The sequence below is a fragment of the Electrophorus electricus genome, chromosome 11 (assembly GCF_041902795.1).
Source record: "Electrophorus electricus isolate QZ-2024a chromosome 11, ASM4190279v1, whole genome shotgun sequence".
NCBI classification, from domain to species: domain Eukaryota; kingdom Metazoa; phylum Chordata; class Actinopteri; order Gymnotiformes; family Gymnotidae; genus Electrophorus; species Electrophorus electricus.
This window is the reverse complement of record NC_137507.1, coordinates 9,861,383-9,882,500: the sequence shown is the minus strand read 5'-3', so window position 1 is coordinate 9,882,500 and position 21,118 is coordinate 9,861,383. Positions and strand designations below refer to the sequence as shown.

Genomic DNA, 21,118 nt, shown 5'->3' with positions numbered 1-21,118 from the left:
AGAACCTCTTCATACCCACTTAAGAAGCTTATTACGGAGGCATAAGAATATTAGAATGTTCAGTCAGTTCAGCACAGGTAAATAAGTCCGGCTTCTTTTTAGAAGACACTGGACAGACTAGACAGACATAAAGCCACTGAGTGTTAAATTGAGGGAGGAGGTGGAGGTGGAGCAGGGTGGAACATGGGGTCTGGGTAAGGCCCTGGGGGCCAGGGGACCATGCCCATGGGAGGAGGGGGTGGTCTGGGGTAGGGAGAGTACCCAGGACCCTGGAAGGGTGGCTGGTAGGGGCCAGGAGGAGGGAACATACACTCGGGTGGGAAGTGGGCAGGGCCATGGGGCAGAAAGTGGGGTATAGTGTGATAGTTGCTGTGGAAGCCTGCGTGAGGGTTGTGGTACGCAGACTGGTCACGTGGAAAATTCCGGCCCTGGCGTGGTTTCCTCCGCAGCGGTTTCTGTGAGGACGGAGGTCTCTGCTGAGCGACTGAGGAAGGTTCGCTCTCTGGTAAAGAAATGAAGAACAGAGCCAATTAGGAAGGGAAAAGGTTCCAGAGACACACAGTTGAGGCATGAGGAATTCTGGTTAGAAAAGGTGAGATGCAGCATTTATAAGATGTGAGATAAGGAGCAGTGTTTGGTAATAATTACGTAACTTGTAGGGGGAAAAGTGTGGCTGTGTTTCGTATTAGTGAGGCAGAGTAGTGAATGACGAATACCATAAAAAGCAGGGTTTGGTAATAGTGAGGTAATGGGTAGTGTGTGGTAGAGCTGGGGTAATAGTGAGGTAATGTGTGGTAGAGCTGTGGTAATAGTGAGGTAATGTGTGTGGTAGAGCTGTGGTAATAGTGAGGTAATGTGTATGTAGTAGAGCTGTGGTAATAGTGAGGTAATGTGTGTGGTAGAGCTTTGGTAATAGTGAGATAATGTGTATGTAGTAGAGCTGTGGTAATGGTGAGGTAATGTGTAGTGTGTGGTAGAGCTGTGGTAATAGTGAGGTAATGTGTATGTAGTAGAGCTGTGGTAATAGTGAGGTAATGTGTGTGGTAGAGCTTTGGTAATAGTGAGGTAATGTGTATGTAGTAGAGCTGTGGTAATAGTGAGGTAATGTGTGTGGTAGAGCTGTGGTAATGGTGAGGTAATGTGTAGTGTGTGGTAGAGCTGTGGTAATAGTGAGGTAATGTGTGTGTAGTAGAGCTGTGGTAATGGTGAGGTAATGTGTGTGTAGTAGAGCTGTGGTAAACAGCAGTGTTTGGTGCTCTAGTTACCCAAGTCTGAGTCCTCGAGGCTCTGCTGATGATGTCTCTTCTGCTCCTTCAGTTTCTGTTTAGCCAGCCTCTCCTGCTCATCATCACTGAAGTCCAGCGCCTTTAAACACACACACACACACACACAAATCCATCATCACAAAAAAACTGTCAGTAGCAACCTCTGCAATAACAACCTGTTAGTCAACAGAAAAGAAAACTCATCACAAATTAAACTTTAATTCATTGCCTCCGGACCTAGTGATTAATGTATGAGTTACAAATAATATTAAAGCTGTTATCAATGTTTTGCAAAGCATGCCGTGGGTTAGGTAAGGGCTATTCCACTCCAAGCCAGGTGTCATACGATGTAATGGCGCAGTAGTGCAGACAAGCACTCTACTCAAAGTGGAGTGCATTAAGACCACAAAGCTCGAGACATGTGGTGGAGTGGATTAACCTGCATATATCATCAGGGTTGTTACACATACGTTTACAACGTATACAACTGCCAAATAAGCCATATATGCTTACAAAGGCATATTTGCCATTTATTTTGGGTTCTACTTTCGTCTGTCACTCATATTTTTCTTGGATGCAGCCTAACCTGCAGTTCCTAATACTGCTTTGCACATTTCTAACTTCTCATTACTAACTCCATTATGGCCTATGATGAGCTATCCACTATAATGAGCTACCCTGTGTTAGATGGCTAATATCCAGAGTTGTCAGACATAAAACAGAAAAGAGTTTGACCCACATCACTTTCAGCACAGGCTGACTGGATACTATTACTCTGTGGTCAGCAAATGGATACAGTTTAAAGGTTTTAATACAAAGATGACCTCCACTCTTCTGATGTTTCTTTGTGTGGTGCTTTTGGTGAGCGCATGGACACAGAATTCAGAGCAGTGGTTAAGCTGATCTGGAATTACCTCTGATTTACACTGCTATTAGATTTATACTGTAACAGACTTGATTAAGAAGGAAAGATTGTCAACCTACCGAATGTACAAATTCTACATCAATAATCATTCTTCAGTACTGCAGATCTAGATGTTCCACTTTAGAAACAACTTACTAATTCCTGTCACGTTAAACAGCCTAAACAAAAACACCTAAATCTTATTGGGTTCTTCTGATGCCTAAATATTTTAATAACGTTTAATAACGTAGAAAATCGTAATATTTACCTCTGGGGGAGGCTCCTGGTCATTCTTCCATGAAGCATCTGAGCCTCTCGTTCTATAGTACCACAAAAGAATGTCCACCATCAGCACAAATAATATATATTTATATAATGGTTGCTCTCAGAAATGGGTTACTCACTGCTTAATCTTCTCAACAAAGATGTAGTCAGTGAAGTCTTTGAGTTTTGGAGCGAAGAAAACCATCTCCCTTAAGTGGAGGTTCTTCTGCTCTATTTCCTCTTGAGAGTTGAACCTCAGGACGTAGTACGGCTGACAAACTGGGCCAAACACTTCAAACACCTAACGGAAGAATAATATCCGTATCTTATGTTGGGTTTGATTGCTTAATGACAAAAACTTCAGAAGAGGAGATACGTGGGGCGTTTTAAGAGCGTACCCTGCCGATAGCTAGGTGGTCCTTGTTGAATAAGACACTGTCCTCATTCAGGGGTGGACTGTCCTTTTTTGATTCAACAATGACTGGAACATATAACATAAAACATAGAGCAATGGCTACTTAATACTTTCTGGACATGCCATCCTGCCCCATTCACACTTCAAATCACTTAAAAGAAGCAACTACTAAATTACTAAAAGGCCAGTTCATTCAAAACATGTTTACACAGAGCCATACAAATGTAACTTATCTAGACAGCCAAGTCACACTGCAGCTATAACTAGTGACTGCAGCACAAGTATCTCCAGTCTCTGATTAGGGCAATGTTGGCTCAGTGGTTAAGGTACTTTTTCTAGTAATCAGAAGGTTGCCAGTTCAAGCCCCACTGCTGCCAAGTTGCCACTGTTGGGCCCTGAGCAAGACCCTTAACCCTCAATTGCTCAAAATTTGTACTTTGGATAAAAGTGTTAGCTAAATTCCATTAATGCAAATAATTACTGGCACTACTGTAAGACTACCTAGCTGATCTATGATGCTTGAGATGATTCCAACAGCCTCCACTTCTGTCTCCTCAGGGAGGGTAAGGGTCAGATTTTCCACCGGGGGAAGGTCCTACACACGAACAGGGCAGCCTTCAAATCAACATGCCATGAAGCCGTTCAGCAAACCACATGCTAACGGCCCAAATCAGTATTCAACATCTCAGGCAAAAATCTTACAAGAGCTCATATGGTTATTTTAAGGGAGACATTCTTTCACTTGCTCTTTCAACACACACTGTAACAATGACTGACAATTGCACAATACACCGACAACACAGGCTTCCTATCAGTCAGGTTCTCACCTCAATAAGCAGCTCATCTTGAGTCCTTACTGGCGGCAGTTTCTTCCCAGAAGTGTGTCCATCTTCCTGATCACCGTCCTGGTCAGGCTCATTCGTAGGACCAGACAAGGAAGAGGAGGATGAAGATGATGTGGAGGATGAAGAAGAGTCTGAGTCACTGAGGAAGAGGAAAAAGAAGAAAAGTGTTTCAAAGCAATTATCATATAATGACGCAGTGCCTAATTATGTAACATCTAAATCCAAAGTTAGGAACAAAAGTAATCAAATCAGGCTGACCAATTACATTTTCACGATACCTGAGGTACACAAACACATGTGTTTTTAAAATCTATCTGGTCTATTATTGAAACTGTGGCAGTGGTTTAGATTAATGTACCTGTCTGAGGGGTCATCTGAGCTGTCATCCCTATACTGCATGCTCAACAGTGCCAAAGACCCTCCATCACCACAGAGAGGGATCACTGCCTCCTGATGTACAGTCCCATGCAGAGAGCCAGAGTGCAGATCCCCGTCCTGCTCGCACAGTCCCGTCTCCATAACCTCACTCGTCCGCGAGGCGACTTTGACTGTACCTGGGTCGGCTTCAGCGTCACGGCTCCGTAGCTCGCTTTTCCCATGCAGAGAGCCAGAGTGCTGATCCCCGTCCTGCTCGCACAGTCCCGTCTCCATAACCTCACTCGTCCGCGAGGCGACTTTGACTGTACCTGGGTCGGCTTCAGCGTCACGGCTCCGTAGTTCGCTTTTCCCATGCAGAGAGCCAGAGTGCTGATCCCCGTCCTGCTCGCACAGTCCCGTCTCCATAACCTCACTCGTCCGCGAGGCGACTTTGACTGTACCTGGGTCGGCTTCAGCGTCACGGCTCCGTAGTTCGCTTTTCCCATGCAGAAAGCCAGAGTGCTGATCCCCGTCCTGCTCGCACAGTCCCGTCTCCATAACCTCACTCGTCCGCGAGGCGACTTTGACTGTACCTGGGTCGGCTTCAGCGTCACGGCTCCGTAGTTCGCTTTTCCCATGCAGAGAGCCAGAGTGCTGATCCCCGTCCTGCTCGCACAGTCCCGTCTCCATAACCTCACTCGTCCGCGAGGCGACTTTGACTGTACCTGGGTCGGCTTCAGCGTCACGGCTCCGTAGTTCGCTTTTCCCATGCAGAGAGCCAGAGTGCTGATCCCCGTCCTGCTCGCACAGTCCCGTCTCCATAACCTCACTCGTCCGCGAGGCGACTTTGACTGTACCTGGGTCGGCTTCAGCGTCACGGCTCCGTAGTTCGCTTTTCCCATGCAGAGAGCCAGAGTGCTGATCCCCGTCCTGCTCGCACAGTCCCGTCTCCATAACCTCACTCGTCCGCGAGGCGACTTTGACTGTACCTGGGTCGGCTTCAGCGTCACAGCTCCGTAGTTCGCTTTTCCCATGCAGAGAGCCAGAGTGCTGATCCCCGTCCTGCTCGCACAGTCCCGTCTCCATAACCTCACTCGTCCGCGAGGCGACTTTGACTGTACCTGGGTCGGCTTCAGCGTCACGGCTCCGTAGTTCGCTTTTCCCATGCAGAGAGCCAGAGTGCTGATCCCCGTCCTGCTCGCACAGTCCCGTCTCCATAACCTCACTCGTCCGCGAGGCGACTTTGACTGTACCTGGGTCGGCTTCAGCGTCACGGCTCCGTAGTTCGCTTTTCCCATGCAGAGAGCCAGAGTGCTGATCCCCGTCCTGCTCGCACAGTCCCGTCTCCATAACCTCACTCGTCCGCGAGGCGACTTTGACTGTACCTGGGTCGGCTTCAGTGTCACGGCTCTGTAGTTCGCTTTTCTCTGAAGTGCTGCTGTTTGATTCAGGTTCAACTAGTTTGTTGTGTTCATGATACAACTTATCTGCCGTGTCATCCACTTCAAGCTGGAATTTTGAAGGCCCCAAAATAAAATGAAATAAATAAATAGGCAGTTAAGCAAGTAATCTGAGGGAATAAAAGATGCACGTAATAAAACCATTAAAACGCACAATAAATCAATTCACGACAACAGAACTTAACAGTTAATCTTAGTGACCCGCTGGAAGCCAATAAACTGATTTATCCTCAACTGCCTAGCCAAACATCAGCAACAGAAACGTTAGCTACGTTTTACATGTGGCTGTGCATGTGGAAGCAGGAGCTGACGGCTGGACACTTACAGATGACGAGCTACCTAAACCAGTGCGAGTATGGGTCCCCTTAACAAGGGTGATGACAAGGGTCGCTCCCTCGATGCTGCTGCTGCGATGTGCTCCATGCGACTTTGTTTTCTTAGCCACGTGTACAGCTGGCTAGCATGCTAGCTAACTAGCACAGTGGGAAAAGGCATGCGGCTATTTTCTAGTGGTCAGTCGCGTGTGTGTGTGTGTGTGCTCATGTATCTACTGTTACTTTCAGTTAACCAGGTTAGCTAGAAAACAGAAAAGCGGACCAAGAGCTAACTGAACACACATTTCACTGGGTCATTTAGTCTAAAACAGTTAACCTATCTTTATCTTCAGCAAGCGTCGTGTTTAAGAGGTCAAAGCTACACAACGAGCCTGACGTTGTTCATACTGTACCTTAGTGGATATTAAATCCTCTGTTATTAAATTCTCCATTTACCCCGTATTCAAGTGCTGGAAAATTAATTCAGAAAAGAGACTATCACGCTAGACAGATAAGCCACGCCCTCGACAACGTAATTTCCGCAGAAAGGGACCTTTTTTTTCAAAATAAAAGATGTAAGTGGTCTTTTGCAGTGATTTGACTGTTTCCGGGGAATTTTATTACTACGAATTTTGGATTTACCGATGGTTAAACAGTCTGATACTTAGACGTAGTCTGAAAGACGCTTTCAAGTGGGAATGATAGCTAATAGTGGATAACTGAGTTTACAAACAACTACAAGAGGCGAATCAAATACAAGAGAACTAGCGTACACCCGTGAAGATGATGCGTTTAAAAATAACAGACAGAACTACACTGTGCTCGGTTCGGTTCCAACAGTGCACACATGCTGTCATGCCGATGAACATGGTCGGATTAAGTATGTTTCGGAAGTGGTTGTTTTTCTGAATTAGTGTTGGCCCCTGTTTTATTGCTTCATCATGGTCTATACGTTATAGCTACTGTCATTGTTTTTATATTGCGTATGTAAATCATCATTTCAAAGGAGCAGTGAGTCGTTTCCCCGATGATTCTTCTCCATATTATGAAACAGCCAGACATAGCCCTACTGGGTTGGCGCACACCTGCTTTGGGCACTGTTACCGCTAGGCTCCTGATATCGCTCTGAGGCCACAGTAGTTGCAGTGGCAGTCACAGGTTTCCTAACTCCTACAGCACCTGTATTTAGGACACTAAAAGAAAAGATAAAACCTTTTTCTTGTTGTTGTGTTTTTTCTTTTTTTATTAGTTAAAAACTATTCGGAAATACTAGTTCCATTCTATCAGACTTGATGACGATTGTTTACTGCTCTAGTTCTCTGGTGAGCAGGTGTCCCAGGTTAGAAGCCCTCTGTAGCAGACTCAGCACCTCCCTCCTTTCAGCTTTACAGGAACTCTGCAGTAGCACGTTACCTGGAGGTCATACAAGGTCAACAAAACAGAGCAATGGGTGAACAGTCCTTCGGTCTATCGCACGGGACACCTTTCATAAGGCAAGAAGTGAAGTTACTACAGCTGTTTTAATTCTGTGTGAAGTTATTATTAGATGTTTTCATTCGATGTGAATTTCGAATACAGAACGATGGGGGCCATCCCAAGCACAGCGGTGTGCCAAACGACACGACGCAATTTGCTCCTGCTGTTTCTAGATGAACCTGGTGAACATTTTTACATCTACCAAGCGTGTGCAGTGTGGTGGCGAGCCCCCGCTACAGGGGCTGGGACAGGAGAGGCGTCGTGTCCTGGAGCCCAGCCGCTGCTTCGCGCACACGGATGGCGTTCTGCAGCTACAGGAGAAAGCAGGAGCGAGCACCTCACTGCACTCTACAAACCGCCCCGCTGCCATTAGATTTGATGGAATAGTTCCTGACATATTGTAGCACATAATTACCTCTATGTGATATGTATATTAGATAGATAGATAGATAGGTAGGTAGGTAGGTAGGTAGGTAGGTAGATAGATAGATAGATAGATAGATAGATAGATAGATAGATAGATAGATAGATAGATAAAACTTTATTGTCATTGCTCAGTACAAGTACAAGGCAACGAAATGCAGTTAGCATCTACCAGAAGTGCAAATAGTACCTAAGTATATAACTATGGCATTATATATGAAATATATATGTAAAGGTTGTTTCTAAAAATATAGTGAATATTTACAGTGTATCTTTACATAATATGTACAAGATCAATATAAACAGTAGTACATACACTATATCCAGGATGGTGAATGCTAAATATAAATAAGTCCAGGGTCCACCGTAAAGCCCGCCGACACAGAGCACACATCGATTGTCCTGCTGGGGAGCAACAACAAACTCATCCCGTTAAACTCGCCTCCACGTGGCCCACACAGAGACACAGCTCCAGAGCCGCACAGCCACCACATTAACGCATATGCCGTACATTTATGGACAGACCCGGATCGTCCTCCACCTTTTATCAACCTGACGTCCTCTGCACGGTCCGGAACGGCAGCTGGAAGGAGGCGCGCCATCTCCGGCCCCTTGCTGCAGTACGCCTCCGCCTTTTGCAGCTGATGCAGGTGGAGTTGGAGCTCAGCCTGGGCATGCCGGACTTCGCGCAGGGCTCGTCCACCGGCTCCATCCGGCTGCTCTGCCTGAGAAGGACAATGTGGAAAACAGTTTCGGCGCAGCTCTGAGCTTTTCTTCGGAATGCTCTGAGAAGAACGCGAGTGATCAGTAAGAATGGAGCAGCGGAGAGCTTGAGCTGTCTGGGGTCTGTATATTTGCTAAAGGCACGGAGGAGACAGTGCTGCTTCACTCCGGGTCTCACCTGCTGAATGGCTGTCTCGGCTAGCAACAGTATGTCCTCTGCTTCTTTGCTCTTGCCCAAAGAAAGCAGAACGTGGGAGGAAAAAAAGTGCCAACTTTCCCGCAATGCCGAAACTTGGCAGGCCACAACCTGAGAACTAACGAGCAGGAACGTTTCAGCTGCCATGACTGACTGATGAGTCACTTGTTCATCTGCAATGCACTTTTACCTGTATGTGTCTCAGCTTTAGCAATGGACATGTCCTTACTGTCCACCATAGGAGGAACGCTGGAGCACAACACTGCTGAATCTAGAGCTAAAACACCATAAGGGTTTCCCAAAAGGATTTTAAAGGGATAGCTTGACCAAACAATAATAACAATACTAAAGCTAGCTGTGCCAATTAGCTTGAGCATCTATTCCCCCTTTCATTGAGTGTTAGTCCTACCTCCCCTTTAAAAAGAGTGCAGGCCAAGTGAACATAGGACATACCATTAAGTACATGCAGCCTCTGGAGTGAAGAGACTGGATCGTAGCCTCTCTGGCTCAGCAGGGTCCAGTAACCAACAACATCGAGTCTTAGCTGTGGATACTGTCTCCAAGAACTCGACAAGAACCCCATAGCTCTATGGAAAATATGGAGATATGTTATCTTAATGTACTGATTAACATCTGTGCAGTCTGGGCTAAAGTAACTCATGCTTATCTGCTCTTTATTGTCCAACTTGTGTGTGACAGTGTGATGTTTAAAACTATATTCATTGTATAATGCCAGATATTTGTGTTTTTATTGCCTTTAATGCAAAATTATATTTAAAAAGGCTTATATGACTGTATATCTGTACATCGTAACATGTTACGTAACACGTAACATGACTGTATATCTGTACATCTGTATATATAGATTTAGATTTATACTCAATTAACCTGTTACACAACAACTGTAGATATGGTATTATACAAAATGGATCTGTACATTCTGTAGATTGTGTACATATATACCCAACCATATACATTGTACATTGTGTATATAATCATAATATACATATATTGTACATACATTGTTAATATATTTTTGTACATACATAGAATATATATTTATCTGTATATATATTTTTTTTCTCTATGCACCCCTGGTTCTCTTCCTCAGTTTGGACAGAGCACTCTCAAACCATTTCACTGCGCGTTATACTGTGTATGACTATGTATGTGACGAAAAAACCGAACTTGAACTATGAGGTTGTGACAAAATTAAGAACATTGAGGTGCACTTAGCATGACCTCATGCACAACTTAAAGCATCCTACAGGCAACAAAAGAACTTTTTCTATGGTCCTCCCCATAGTTCTACTGTGTGCAGCCTTACGCTGGGTGAGTGAGTACACGATGAAGTTCCTGGAAGGCGCCAGTCCGCTGCAGGTGCCAGGGCAGCTCCTCCAACTTGCGCTCCCAGGCCCTGGGTGCCTCGGTGGGCCTCTAAAAGAACCTGGCCAGAATACGATGGAAGAAGGACCGGCTCCTCTGTCGCTCCACAGCACTTGAGTACAGAAGGCAATGTGGGAAAGAACATATCGGAGAAATATTTTACGCAGTGAAAACCAAAGCAAGTAGTATATTGCCTTCCACGTGTTGCAGTGTTCCTAAACAAATAAATTTATGACGCACAATTTTATATCGGGGATTATACAAATAGTACAACAATGCACTGCACTGCTCACTACTGTGGACTCTTTTACCCAGTAAAAGTAGCTCCATGGCCTGGCTGAGGGACTGGTGGCTGAAACACAGGAGGCCATTCGGATTCTTCTGGACCCACGGACCAAAGGCAAGCGGGACCACTCCAGCGCCTGGACCCAGCAGGGACCGCTGTGGCCCAGGTAACCCAGCAGGGCCAGGATCTCGGCCTCAGACAGCCCAGAGCGAGAAAAGTGGATCAGGCACAGGGTGTCCCACCCCCAGCCTCTCAGCTCCAGAGGTGGAAAAGAGGAAACTGTTGTCACCAGAACAGAAGGACAGCAGAGTACAGTAAAGTCATCAAGCAAGAATGACTCAGTACAAGCAAAAGGACTCACAGCCTCACAAATTGTGGATATTGGTTCACAATGGAAGTGTTTTGAAGCCTTGTGCTTAATTTGTTCAAATAAATCACACTACTTTTAAGTTACTTTTAACTTTGAAGTTTTTTGTATTAATTAGCTTTGACAAACATTGGCATCTTTGTTTAACAGCAAAACCTTGTACCTTGCATAGATGCTACAGTGTTTGGTCCTGGGCCCTTGGGAACTGGGTCTGGGTCAACAGAAGGTCTACCGTAGTCTTTCACCCAGCGACGAATGACTTTCACCCATAGCTCTGGTACAGAATCCACCTCCAAATACTCCACCATCAACTCTCCCTCCTCCTCCTCCTCTCTCTGCATCCCGCATGTCCGGAGCTCACTGACGAGGATGGCGAGGACCACTGGGAGGTGGCTGAGTTTCTTACCCATGATTCCTTGCAGGAGCAAGGCAGGCAGGTCTTTGCATGGTAAGGCCAAATGGTGGCGTAAGATGTTTGGCTGGATGCAGGGGTCAGATGGCCCGGGCCACGTTACCACCTGGACCTCTGACCTCCTGACGAGGTTTTTGTAAGTAAGGTCTGTGGTGGTGGTGGTGAGTATCAGCTTGCAGTGGGAAGGCAAAGCAGCTGGTAACCATCTCAGTTCCTTCACCTGTAACAATTTAGAAATGATTGAGTGCTACAAACGCATTAGCTATACCAGAAATCTGAAAGGGCATTTCCTTTAATAGGATTTCCCCCACACTTTGACCTCATTTGCATGCCAAAGTTATAGAAACATTCTGTATTACCTGTAAATACATGTAACTGCACTAAACTCACTAATGTTAAAGTGAACACAGAAAACCAGTGCAGTTGCACATATATCTTCCCATTATGAGACCAGTCTAACCATCTAGACCTTAATTTAGCACTAATGATATTATAGTGGCATAAACGTACCATACATTTTACACAACTGTTTTTATTTGTTTTACAGTGTTATAGTGTAATGCACCTGATTAATACTGATTCATTGAAAACAGAAGGATAGACATGTTGGACAAATAGAGACGTGTCAGAGGGAGGTGATGAGATGAAGTCATTACCTTCTGCAGAGATAAGCCCAGTGTGTCAGTCAGAAGATCTATGCCATCCACCAGGAAAACTCAGGGCCCCAGATGAGCTGCAGCAGTGAAGTCCTGCACCTCCCCATGCAGGGGCCTGGCCTCAACACGCTCCTCCAAACCTTCAACCCACTCCGGCAGCTCATCTGTACACACACGGCTCAGTTATCTTCAGCTTTTTTAAAAATGTCTGTCATAGCCTTAGTACATTCATTCAAATATTACGGTACAAAGATTCCCAGTAAAAAAAAAAGTGTTTAAGTTTTAGACACCTTATAAAAACAGTTTGTACACGGTGAACCAAACCAGATCTAGATTTTGACAAAAGCTTTGCTAGGCACGAAGCAGCTTACCATAGAACACTTTCCGAAGTTCAGCAGTGCATCGCCTTAGCATAGATCGGACGTCTTTACTGGCTCTGCCGATCCCACAAAAATGTGGGATAACTGGAATTTTGGAGTTTCGCTGGCAGAACTCATGAAGCCACTGTGCAACCAGAGTTGACTTCCCACAACCCCTCTCTCCACTAAGTAACAGAATGGGCCTCTCTGGTTCTCTTTTATCAATGTTACTGAGCATGAAAGAGAAACAAGTTTAGCTGCATGTATGTCAGTCACACACTTATGGAATAGCAGGCAGAGGTCTAAACTATGAAACTCTGTCTCATAGGGCCAGTGGTAGCTCAGGGGTTAAGGTACTTGACTAGTAACCAGAAGGTTGCCTGTTCAAGCCCACTACTGCCAAGTTGCTGTTGGTCCCTTGAGCAAGACTGCTCAAATTGTACTCAGTTGTAATTGTAAGTTGCTTTGGATCAAATGCATCAGGTAAATGTTTGAGGCTTTATTCATGTACTCTGCAAGAAGGGGGCAGATTCTCAAAGACTTTAGTGTAATACAGAAGGCTGGCCCTGACTGATAATAACTATAGGAGGTAGCGTCGCATGCTTCATAAAATGCATTGTCTCACCAAATACACTGAAGCCCTGGATCATCTGGCTGTTTGCACTTTTCCATGTGAACTACAGGAAACACAAATGCACTGAATAACTCCAGTGCTTCTGTGGTTTGTCTCGAAGGCACAAACACACGATTCAGTGCCTGAATATGGCTCTCATGACACTGAAGCTCCCAATAACCTGCAGAAAGGCAAAACCAAAAAGATCATGTAAAGCTGCTGCCTTGTCTATACAGCACTCTGTACGCAGAGCAGGTCTAAATACACATTCAGGATTTGCAGGCATGCTAAGCAGTAACAAACAGTCGTATTTTCTTTGTGGAAGGGAAAAAAATGTTGATTCAAACCCGAGATGGACTGCTGTTCTGGAAACGGCTAAAGCAATGATGCTTTTCCAGTCTCTCTTTACCAGATGGACTGCTGTTCTGGAAACGGGTAAAGCAATGATGCTTTTCCAGTCTCTCTTTACCAGGTGCCCTAGTTCCTGCAGGTCTCTGAAGAATCTGCCCCATAGAAAGATCATTAATTTGCAGAACACTAACCAGCCTTTTGAGTTATTATATTGGATTTAGGTATTCAATTTCAAGGCCATTCCATTTCCATTTCCATGTATATACATGAGAAGGCCAGCTGTTATTCTGAATCAGAGTTACCCATCTTTAATTCAATTATTCTCAGACCTGACGGGGAGACAGGTGTTTATGATCCTGCTTTTCATCTCCCACAGTCGCTTTGCCTCATGTACACTCTGACTGCCCGAGAGCCCGTGGAACAGCCTTCGGCTTTCACCTTTGGCGTCTTAGGCATCCTCAGCGACCTGAGCAGTGCCGTCTTTAAAGTAGAAAAAGCAGTGCATGGGCTTGTCTCTGATGGCAGCCTGGATGATCTCCAGCTCATTCAGGCTGCAGGTCCGATGCCTTTCTTCCATGACCCAAGAGCAGCCACCACGTACAGCTCCACGCAGATTCCACACCACTTCTGACAAGCCGCATGGTTCTCTCTCCGGCTGACCTGACGGAGACGACCTAGCCCCCTCAGAGAGAAAACCGCCATAGCGGGTCCCAAGAAGACAGAGGAAAGAGGAGGATGAGTTGATAAGGTCTTAGACCTGGTCTTTTACTGCTGGTGGACATGAGAGGAGAGCCTTTGGTTTGGCTGGAGGTTGTATTCTTTCTCATGCTCATCGTTATTTTGCATATAACGAATGTCTACGGGTTTGAAGCAAACACCTCTTGCCTCACAAAGTGAATCCAGGTGAGGAAAAACATGTGTTCTCAGGTAGGCTAGCTCTCGCTGGAGGTCACCAGGGACATAACAGAGGTATGCCTGCAGTCAGAGGAGGAGCCTAGCGATGCACGTTTACCAGCTTGAGCTGCTCCTTTCATGACTTAAAATTAAGATTAATAAATGAACTGCATAAAAAAACATACTAGCTAGGGTTAGAGTTAGTTTTACTGAATAAAAGATGGACGTAACTAAATGAATACAACTAACCCACGGCGAGTCTCAGGAGAGATCATAGCAACAGCTGGTTGTTAAGGTAAACGAACGATTTACCCGGATGTGTCCAAACGAACCGTCTCCAGATTTACGAAGAAATGAAGTCGCCCTTTGCTGATTTAAGATCAGTTCATTAACATGACAGTCATTCATAAAAAACTCGAAACTGACTTCAGATCAGCAGTAAATAGACAAACAGTGGGGCATGACGCTCCATTGAGCCAATCGAAGGCGGCCACGATTTGGCCGTCTGAAATCGGACATGTAAAGCAGCGATTGGTCGCGACTGGCTGCGGATCGCTCCGTGATTGGCGCTGTGTTGTGCGTGGGTCGCTGTGGTTGGATGATATCTCTGGCCCACCTCCTCCGTAGCTAGAACTTCATAAAGCCGAGTGCAGTGGCTTGACCGTTGCAGTTTCAGACGTTATAGTTGACCGGTCCCCGTAACACGAAGCGCTATAGTTTTAATATATTGCTTCCGTTTTCGGCATGAAGCGACTGTGGTTTTTAGGGCTAATCTGTGCCCTTCTTGTATTTGGTAAGTAGACGGTTGTTTTATTGTGAGTAGAAGTGGCCAGTTTGTTCATGTTCTGTTTTTTTATTGAACGACTTGAACTTGACAAAGCTCCATGCAGCCTCATATAGCTAACCTCTACAGATTTTTACTAGATAACGTAGTTATGTGTTAAATATAGCGTGGCATTTGTTTCTGCGCGCTCATAAATATTCAATTTATATAGTCTAGCCCAATTTAGAAATAGTTATTTTCTTAGTTAGCTAGGTTAACAAGGTTAGCAGTCTTGGTGATAAGTACAGTATGGGCTGAACCGCATGTGCGTCTAGAAGTTTCCTCACAGACGTTAACCTAGACGGTGCATCTGATGTTTCACGTTTTCAGTAATAATGTGAAATCCTCGACTAGTTAAGAGAGCGTTAGCCAGCTACATCAAGATGCTTTTGTGTGTAGGATGGCTTAGCTGGCTAGCTAGCGTTAGCAATGCAAAGATGCTTTGTTGGCTAGCACGGTTAACGGACCCGACATAGCTAGCTATATTTAGCTAATTGATTAGCTTTTGGCTAACGTCAGCGGAGTATACCTACGGAAGCTTGGTATCTTAAGCTGGCGGAAGGTTTAGACGCTTAACAGAGCCGTTGCCTTCAAGCTGCTAGGATAGCTTACCTACGTTGCACGTTATTTGCGAGCATTGAGACGCCTGTAGTTTTGCTTTGGCGGTGCTGGCTAAAAAAAAACTGGTGCCATGTGTCGTATCAAATTAATCCAGCGGGTCAAGGGACGTTTATGGCGTTACGCTGCCACCTACGCTTGCTAGCTAATGGCAGATGTCAAAATACTTATTTGAGATTGTACCTTCTGTCTTCAAATAATTGTAATTTAGCACATTTAACGTTGTTGGTATGATGTGCTGCTGGAGTAACATGTCAGTTCAAGGTGCTTCAAGTTTTCACCGCTTGCCAGCACTTTCTTGGTGTGCGGTGCCTTTGACCTTCGCAAAGGTGTGTGTTTGTGTGTGGTCTCGAGACACTGATTTGTAATCTGGTTTGTTGCAGCTTCTGTAAAGGCGGATGATGAGGTCGATATTGACGGTACTATTGAGGAAGACCTGGGCAAGAGCCGAGATGGATCCCGAACAGACGACGAAGTTGTTCAGAGGTTTGTATGTTTGAACAGTGTTGTAACCCCTCAGCTACTGTTCACTTAAACCCTTGAAGGTGCAGCCTTAAGGTGGAAGATTTATATTTGGAAAATCTTTTTTGGTTTGGGGCTAAAATAACTCCCTGCAGTCTTAAAAGGATAAGGTGTCTGATTTTTGGATTCATCATCCAAACCGGATACAGTACCAAATTCACACTTGCAAGACATGATGTGATGCACAAGAGGGTTTTGATGAGTACAACACCTGTGCCATCTCATGACCATTTTTCTTTTCTAGAGAGGAAGAAGCGATTCAGTTAGATGGCCTAAATGCAGCACAAATAAAGGAAATTCGAGAGAAGTCAGAAAAACATGCCTTCCAGGCAGAAGTGAATCGAATGATGAAGCTGATCATAAACTCTCTTTATAAAAACAAGGAGGTGAGCAAAGCTGTTCTACAATGTACCTTCTACTAGTCCACATGTTAACTATTGAACCAACACTGGCTAGAATTGTAGTACCAAACTGCTTTAGGCTGCATTACAAGAAAATATAAACAACTACTTGAGTTGATTGTCTTTACCTAATCTTGTGTGTTCTAAAGATCTTCTTGAGGGAATTGATCTCCAATGCTTCCGATGCCCTGGATAAAATTCGGCTGCTCTCCCTGACTGATGATGATGCGCTTGCTGGGAATGAAGAGCTGACTGTTAAAATCAAGGTGTGTTCTGTTTTTACCTAATCCACCAATAATGCACTTATGGTGATTTCAGTACAGAAACCTTCTGTGAGAATACAGAAGCAGTCATTACATTTGCATTGCAAAAAGGTTTGAACACTTGTCCAAGGCCTTTCTGCTTTTATTTACATGCATTATGTAATCGCAAATGTATTATGCACATTTTTAATCCAGCTGTTCTTGAGAGAAGCAACTTGTATCTGTATGCTTAGATACAGAATGCCTTAAACAAAATGGCACACTTATGAGAATTTAGACTGAGGCTGTCACTGGCTTGATGTTTGCAGAAAATTACCCAGTTAAGGCACAATTGACACTGCTTTTACTCTCTCCCAGTCGGACAAGGAAAAGAATATGCTTCACATCACGGACACTGGTATTGGCATGACGAAGGATGAATTGGTTAGGAACCTGGGTACTATCGCCAAGTCGGGCACTAGTGAGTTCCTCAACAAGATGACGGAGATGCAGTCGGAGGGCCAGTCGACCTCTGAGCTGATTGGCCAGTTCGGTGTAGGCTTCTACTCTGCTTTCCTGGTGGCGGACAGAGTCATAGTCACGTCCAAGCATAACAATGGCACCCAGCACATCTGGGAGTCTGACTCTAATGAGTTCTCGGTCATCGAGGATCCTCGTGGTGACACCCTGGGTAGAGGAACCACAATCACGTAAGTATTTGTTTTTGCCGCTTAACCAAGGATCAGTTAACCTGCTTGTCACTCCCCCCCGGTCTAAAGAGCAGTGACCTGTGTTGGGTTATGCAGGAAAAGACAAACTCTTCCTTTTTATATCTTCTATTAGTTTGGTAATGAAAGAAGAAGCTTCAGACTACCTGGAGTTGGAGACCATCAAGAACCTTGTGAGGAAGTACTCGCAGTTCATCAACTTCCCCATCTATGTGTGGAGCAGCAAGGTCTGGTGTCATGGCAGCCACCATTTCCCTCTCCCTAAAGGTAATGTTCCAGGTAACATTGGGGATCCCATAGGCTCACATCTTTCTTTGTTCAGACTGAGACTGTGGAGGAGCCCATTGAGGAGATGGAGGCTGAGAAGGAAACCACTGAGGATGAGGCTGAGGTGGAGGAAGAGGATGAGGAAAAGGACAAAGCCAAGACCAAGAAGGTAAATGCAGCACATGCTGTGCAAGCGTATGCCACTGTTCCAGATGTCACAAGCATCTTTGGGGTGCTCAAACACTGTTCATTTATTTTCTGTAGGTGGAGAAGACCGTGTGGGACTGGGAGCTGATGAATGACATCAAGCCCATCTGGCAGAGGCCTGCCAAAGAGGTGGAGGAGGATGAGTACAAGGCGTTCTACAAGACCTTCTCAAGGGTTAGTCTTCATCTAGTTAATGTGAACATGGTACACAGGCCTGAAGAGCTGCATCTTTAGGTGTCTGGCTTGGCATTGAAGATGATGTGTTATGCAGGACAGCGATGAGCCCATGAGTCACATCCACTTCACTGCTGAGGGTGAGGTCACGTTCAAGTCCATCCTATTCATCCCTGCCACAGCTCCCAGAGGTCTTTTTGATGAGTATGGATCCAAGAAGAATGACTTCATCAAGGTACTATTATTGAAGGGGTGTGGTGGGGAGAAGAGTGTTACCACCATTACATTGACTTACCAACCTGATATCTCATCCCTTTACAGCTGTTTGTGCGTAGAGTCTTCATCACTGATGACTTTCACGATATGATGCCCAAATATCTGAACTTCATCAAGGGTGTGGTGAGTCCTGTAACCTGACTTTGCATACTCTTACAGGTGCATATGTGATTGGGCACTTGAAGATAAGCCAAATATCTGGTTTGTCTCCTTAGGTGGACTCTGATGACCTCCCCCTAAATGTGTCAAGAGAGACCCTGCAGCAGCACAAGCTACTGAAGGTGAGACCTTGTGATCTACTCACACTTTCACCATAGTACTGCAAGTGGCAGTTTGGTGAACACAAGCCTGCCTCTGTCACAACTGTGGTGTAAGCTGGCCATGTTGTGCCTGGACAGGTCATCCGCAAGAAGCTGGTGCGCAAGACCCTGGACATGATCAAGAAGATTGCTGAGGAGCAGTACAACGATAAGTTCTGGAAGGAGTTTGGTACCAACATCAAGCTGGGTGTGATTGAAGACCACTCCAACAGGACCCGCTTGGCCAAGCTGCTGCGATTCCAGACCTCCCACAGTGAGACAGAGCTTGCCAGCCTGGAGCAGTATGTGGAGAGGATGAAGGAGAAGCAGGACAAGATCTACTTCATGGCTGGAACCAGCAGGAAGGAGGTGAGGGCACTGGTGGTGCCAATGGCAGCTAAAGTAGAGGGGTTTGTTTGGTGCACCTCCTAGTTAGATGGTTCACGTCACCCTTGAAGTAGTAATTGGTTGCAAAACAGGAAGCTTGCATCTGATCTTGCAAATTTAGACCATTTATATGATGAGCAGTGTAGATGGGTATGTGCTCTTGTCAATAAGCTGTCTGTCTTGGCCAGGCTGAGTCATCTCCCTTTGTGGAGGCACTACTGAAGAAGGGCTATGAGGTCGTCTACCTGACTGAGCCTGTGGATGAGTACTGTATCCAGGCCCTGCCAGAGTTTGATGGCAAGCGCTTCCAGAATGTAGCCAAGGAGGGTGTAAAGTTCGATGAGAGTGACAAGGCCAAGGAAAAGAGGGAAGCTCTGGAGAAGGAGTTTGAACCCCTCACCACCTGGATGAAGGACACCTCCTTGAAGGACAAGGTACTGTTGGGCCTGGAAACTCCATGAAGTTGCTTTGTGTATTGGCTAAGCATTGAACTAATTTGGTGTCTTGCTCCTAATGTTTGGAGGGGTTTCAGATGATGTCTGGTACTCACTGGTGGTCTAATTGGAAATGTGCTATCTTTTGTAGATTGAGAAGGCTGTGCTGTCCCAAAGGCTGACCAAGTCTCCCTGTGCCCTTGTAGCCAGCCAGTATGGCTGGTCTGGAAACATGGAAAGGATCATGAAGGCTCAAGCCTACCAGACAGGCAAAGACATTTCCACAAAGTAGGTATCAGAAGAGGGCCCTGTTGCATGCTTAAGTGACTGTCGGAGGTATTAAGGTTTTTTTTGTTTAAATTTGGTGGTATCCAGTTTGTAGACTCTGCCTATGGTTATTGATGCATTTAAATTACATGCTTGTTTAGAGTGCCTTTTTTTTTGTATTTAGTTATTATGCAAGTCAGAAGAAAACTTTAGAAATCAACCCCAAACATCCCCTCATTAAGGAGATGCTCAAGAGAGTACAGGTAAATGGAACACATCCTGCAGTGTGTAACTGGGATTAATTGTAACTGCAGTGTGCCTGTTGGACTGCTAACTTTTTTTAATTAAAAAATTGATTTGATTCAGACTAATCCAGAAGACCAGACTGCATCAGATCTGGCCGTGGTCTTGTTCGAGACGGCTACCCTGCGCTCTGGCTACCAGCTGGCTGACACCAAGGCTTATGGGGACAGGATTGAGCGCATGCTCCGCCTTAGCATGAACGTAGACCTCGAGGAGCAGGTACACGTGCGTGTGCACATGCCAGTGGTTTGCATTCGCATACACTATACCTGCATGTTGCCTTTCAAAATTCTGCCTTCATTGCCACTTAGGTGGAGGAGGAACCTGAGGAGGAACCTGAGGAGACGGCAGAGGAGGAGGAGGACACTGAGGAGGAAGACATTAAAACGGATGAGGAGGATGTTGAAGAGAAGGTGAGTTTCCTGCAGACCAACGGAGTTTATAGCCCAACCATGTTGCAGTTTTGGCATGTTTGAGCCAACAGTTAAACCCAGTGATTAGCAACTGGCAATTATTTTTAAAGCCAAGTGACTACATTCACATGTCGGCACTTGAGATGCATTTTTACTCGTCAGAACAGCCAGTACACTACACAGTTGCATTAGCCCTTTGATGGTGGAGACTGACACCTAACTGTAGTTGGCATGCAAAGTCTGACCTTATGCATTTGTATTACAGGAAACCACAGAGAAAGATGAGCTGTAAGACTGAGCTGGAGCTGGGGCTGGGGAGACAGGGTGAAGGCTGCATCCAGGGTGGTCAATCGTCCTCTTCATGGGGGTGGGCTTGGAGAAACTGGGAATAGGGCTGGGTGGTTTTTTTTAAGGCGCTGCTTGTGTTTGAAATTTTTTTTTTTCTACATTCCTCATGACTGTAAATTTGTTAATATTTAACTGACCCGGTTATGGAGTGCTGAGTTCCCATCGTGTGAACCATTAAATGTTTCCAGAAAGGGAGTGTCTGTCTTTTCCCACCTCCCCAATTGGTGTCCAAGATGCTAAGTGTCCTAGTTTGAGTGAGAATTAAGGTGGTCTACTATTAGTAGTTCTAAGAGCTGGTCTGTAGCAGCTCTTGCTGTACAGGACTGCATTGCTTCCACTTTAAATGACTGCTGGGTGTTTCCTTATTTAGGCTGTCCATTCTTACATGTACCTACTGCCCTGAAAACCACACCTCCAAACATTGGTTAGTTTAGTCTTGATGC

The 21,118-nt window shown here is 45.4% G+C and overlaps 3 protein-coding genes across 3 annotated transcripts in view; 1 reads left to right on the top strand and 2 right to left on the bottom strand.

The window, feature by feature from the left end:
* The window catches only part of naf1 (nuclear assembly factor 1 homolog (S. cerevisiae)), a 6,742-nt gene extending 401 nt beyond the window's left edge, over nt 1–6,341 (bottom strand). Inside the window, exons 1-9 of the mRNA XM_027018596.3 lie at nt 6,238–6,341; nt 4,052–5,559; nt 3,676–3,832; nt 3,350–3,443; nt 2,832–2,914; nt 2,574–2,734; nt 2,438–2,489; nt 1,266–1,365; nt 1–502 (exon numbers count right to left, since the gene is read on the bottom strand). The exon at nt 1–502 is cut by the window's left edge and continues 401 nt beyond it. Coding sequence (XP_026874397.3) covers nt 144–502; nt 1,266–1,365; nt 2,438–2,489; nt 2,574–2,734; nt 2,832–2,914; nt 3,350–3,443; nt 3,676–3,832; nt 4,052–5,559; nt 6,238–6,276 — 2,553 coding nt within the window. The 5' untranslated portion in view covers nt 6,277–6,341 and the 3' untranslated portion in view covers nt 1–143. The remainder of the gene's footprint in view (nt 503–1,265; nt 1,366–2,437; nt 2,490–2,573; nt 2,735–2,831; nt 2,915–3,349; nt 3,444–3,675; nt 3,833–4,051; nt 5,560–6,237) is intronic.
* Nucleotides 6,335–14,712, bottom strand: ttc41 (tetratricopeptide repeat domain 41). Its single transcript, XM_081723134.1, is given in 19 exon segments — nt 6,335–7,237; nt 7,538–7,611; nt 8,063–8,580; nt 8,625–8,699; nt 8,701–8,753; nt 8,833–8,891; nt 9,092–9,229; nt 9,970–10,130; nt 10,332–10,432; nt 10,435–10,593; nt 10,845–11,313; nt 11,750–11,913; nt 12,121–12,338; nt 12,734–12,902; nt 13,069–13,096; nt 13,155–13,224; nt 13,402–13,823; nt 13,826–14,047; nt 14,698–14,712. Coding segments are annotated over 19 exon segments (3,225 nt in total). The 3' UTR covers nt 6,335–7,127.
* On the top strand, nt 14,602–20,866 carry hsp90b1 (heat shock protein 90, beta (grp94), member 1). The gene is made up of 18 exons (XM_027018599.3): nt 14,602–14,759; nt 15,791–15,893; nt 16,174–16,315; nt 16,480–16,596; nt 16,951–17,282; nt 17,416–17,527; nt 17,623–17,736; nt 17,832–17,948; nt 18,046–18,183; nt 18,270–18,347; nt 18,440–18,505; nt 18,623–18,892; nt 19,099–19,344; nt 19,496–19,632; nt 19,796–19,874; nt 19,978–20,133; nt 20,226–20,327; nt 20,593–20,866. The coding sequence occupies exons 1-18, from the start codon at nt 14,711–14,713 to the stop codon at nt 20,617–20,619; spliced, it is 2,385 nt and encodes a 794-aa protein (XP_026874400.2). The 5' UTR covers nt 14,602–14,710; the 3' UTR covers nt 20,620–20,866.
* Nucleotides 20,867–21,118: the final 252 nt, after the last annotated feature.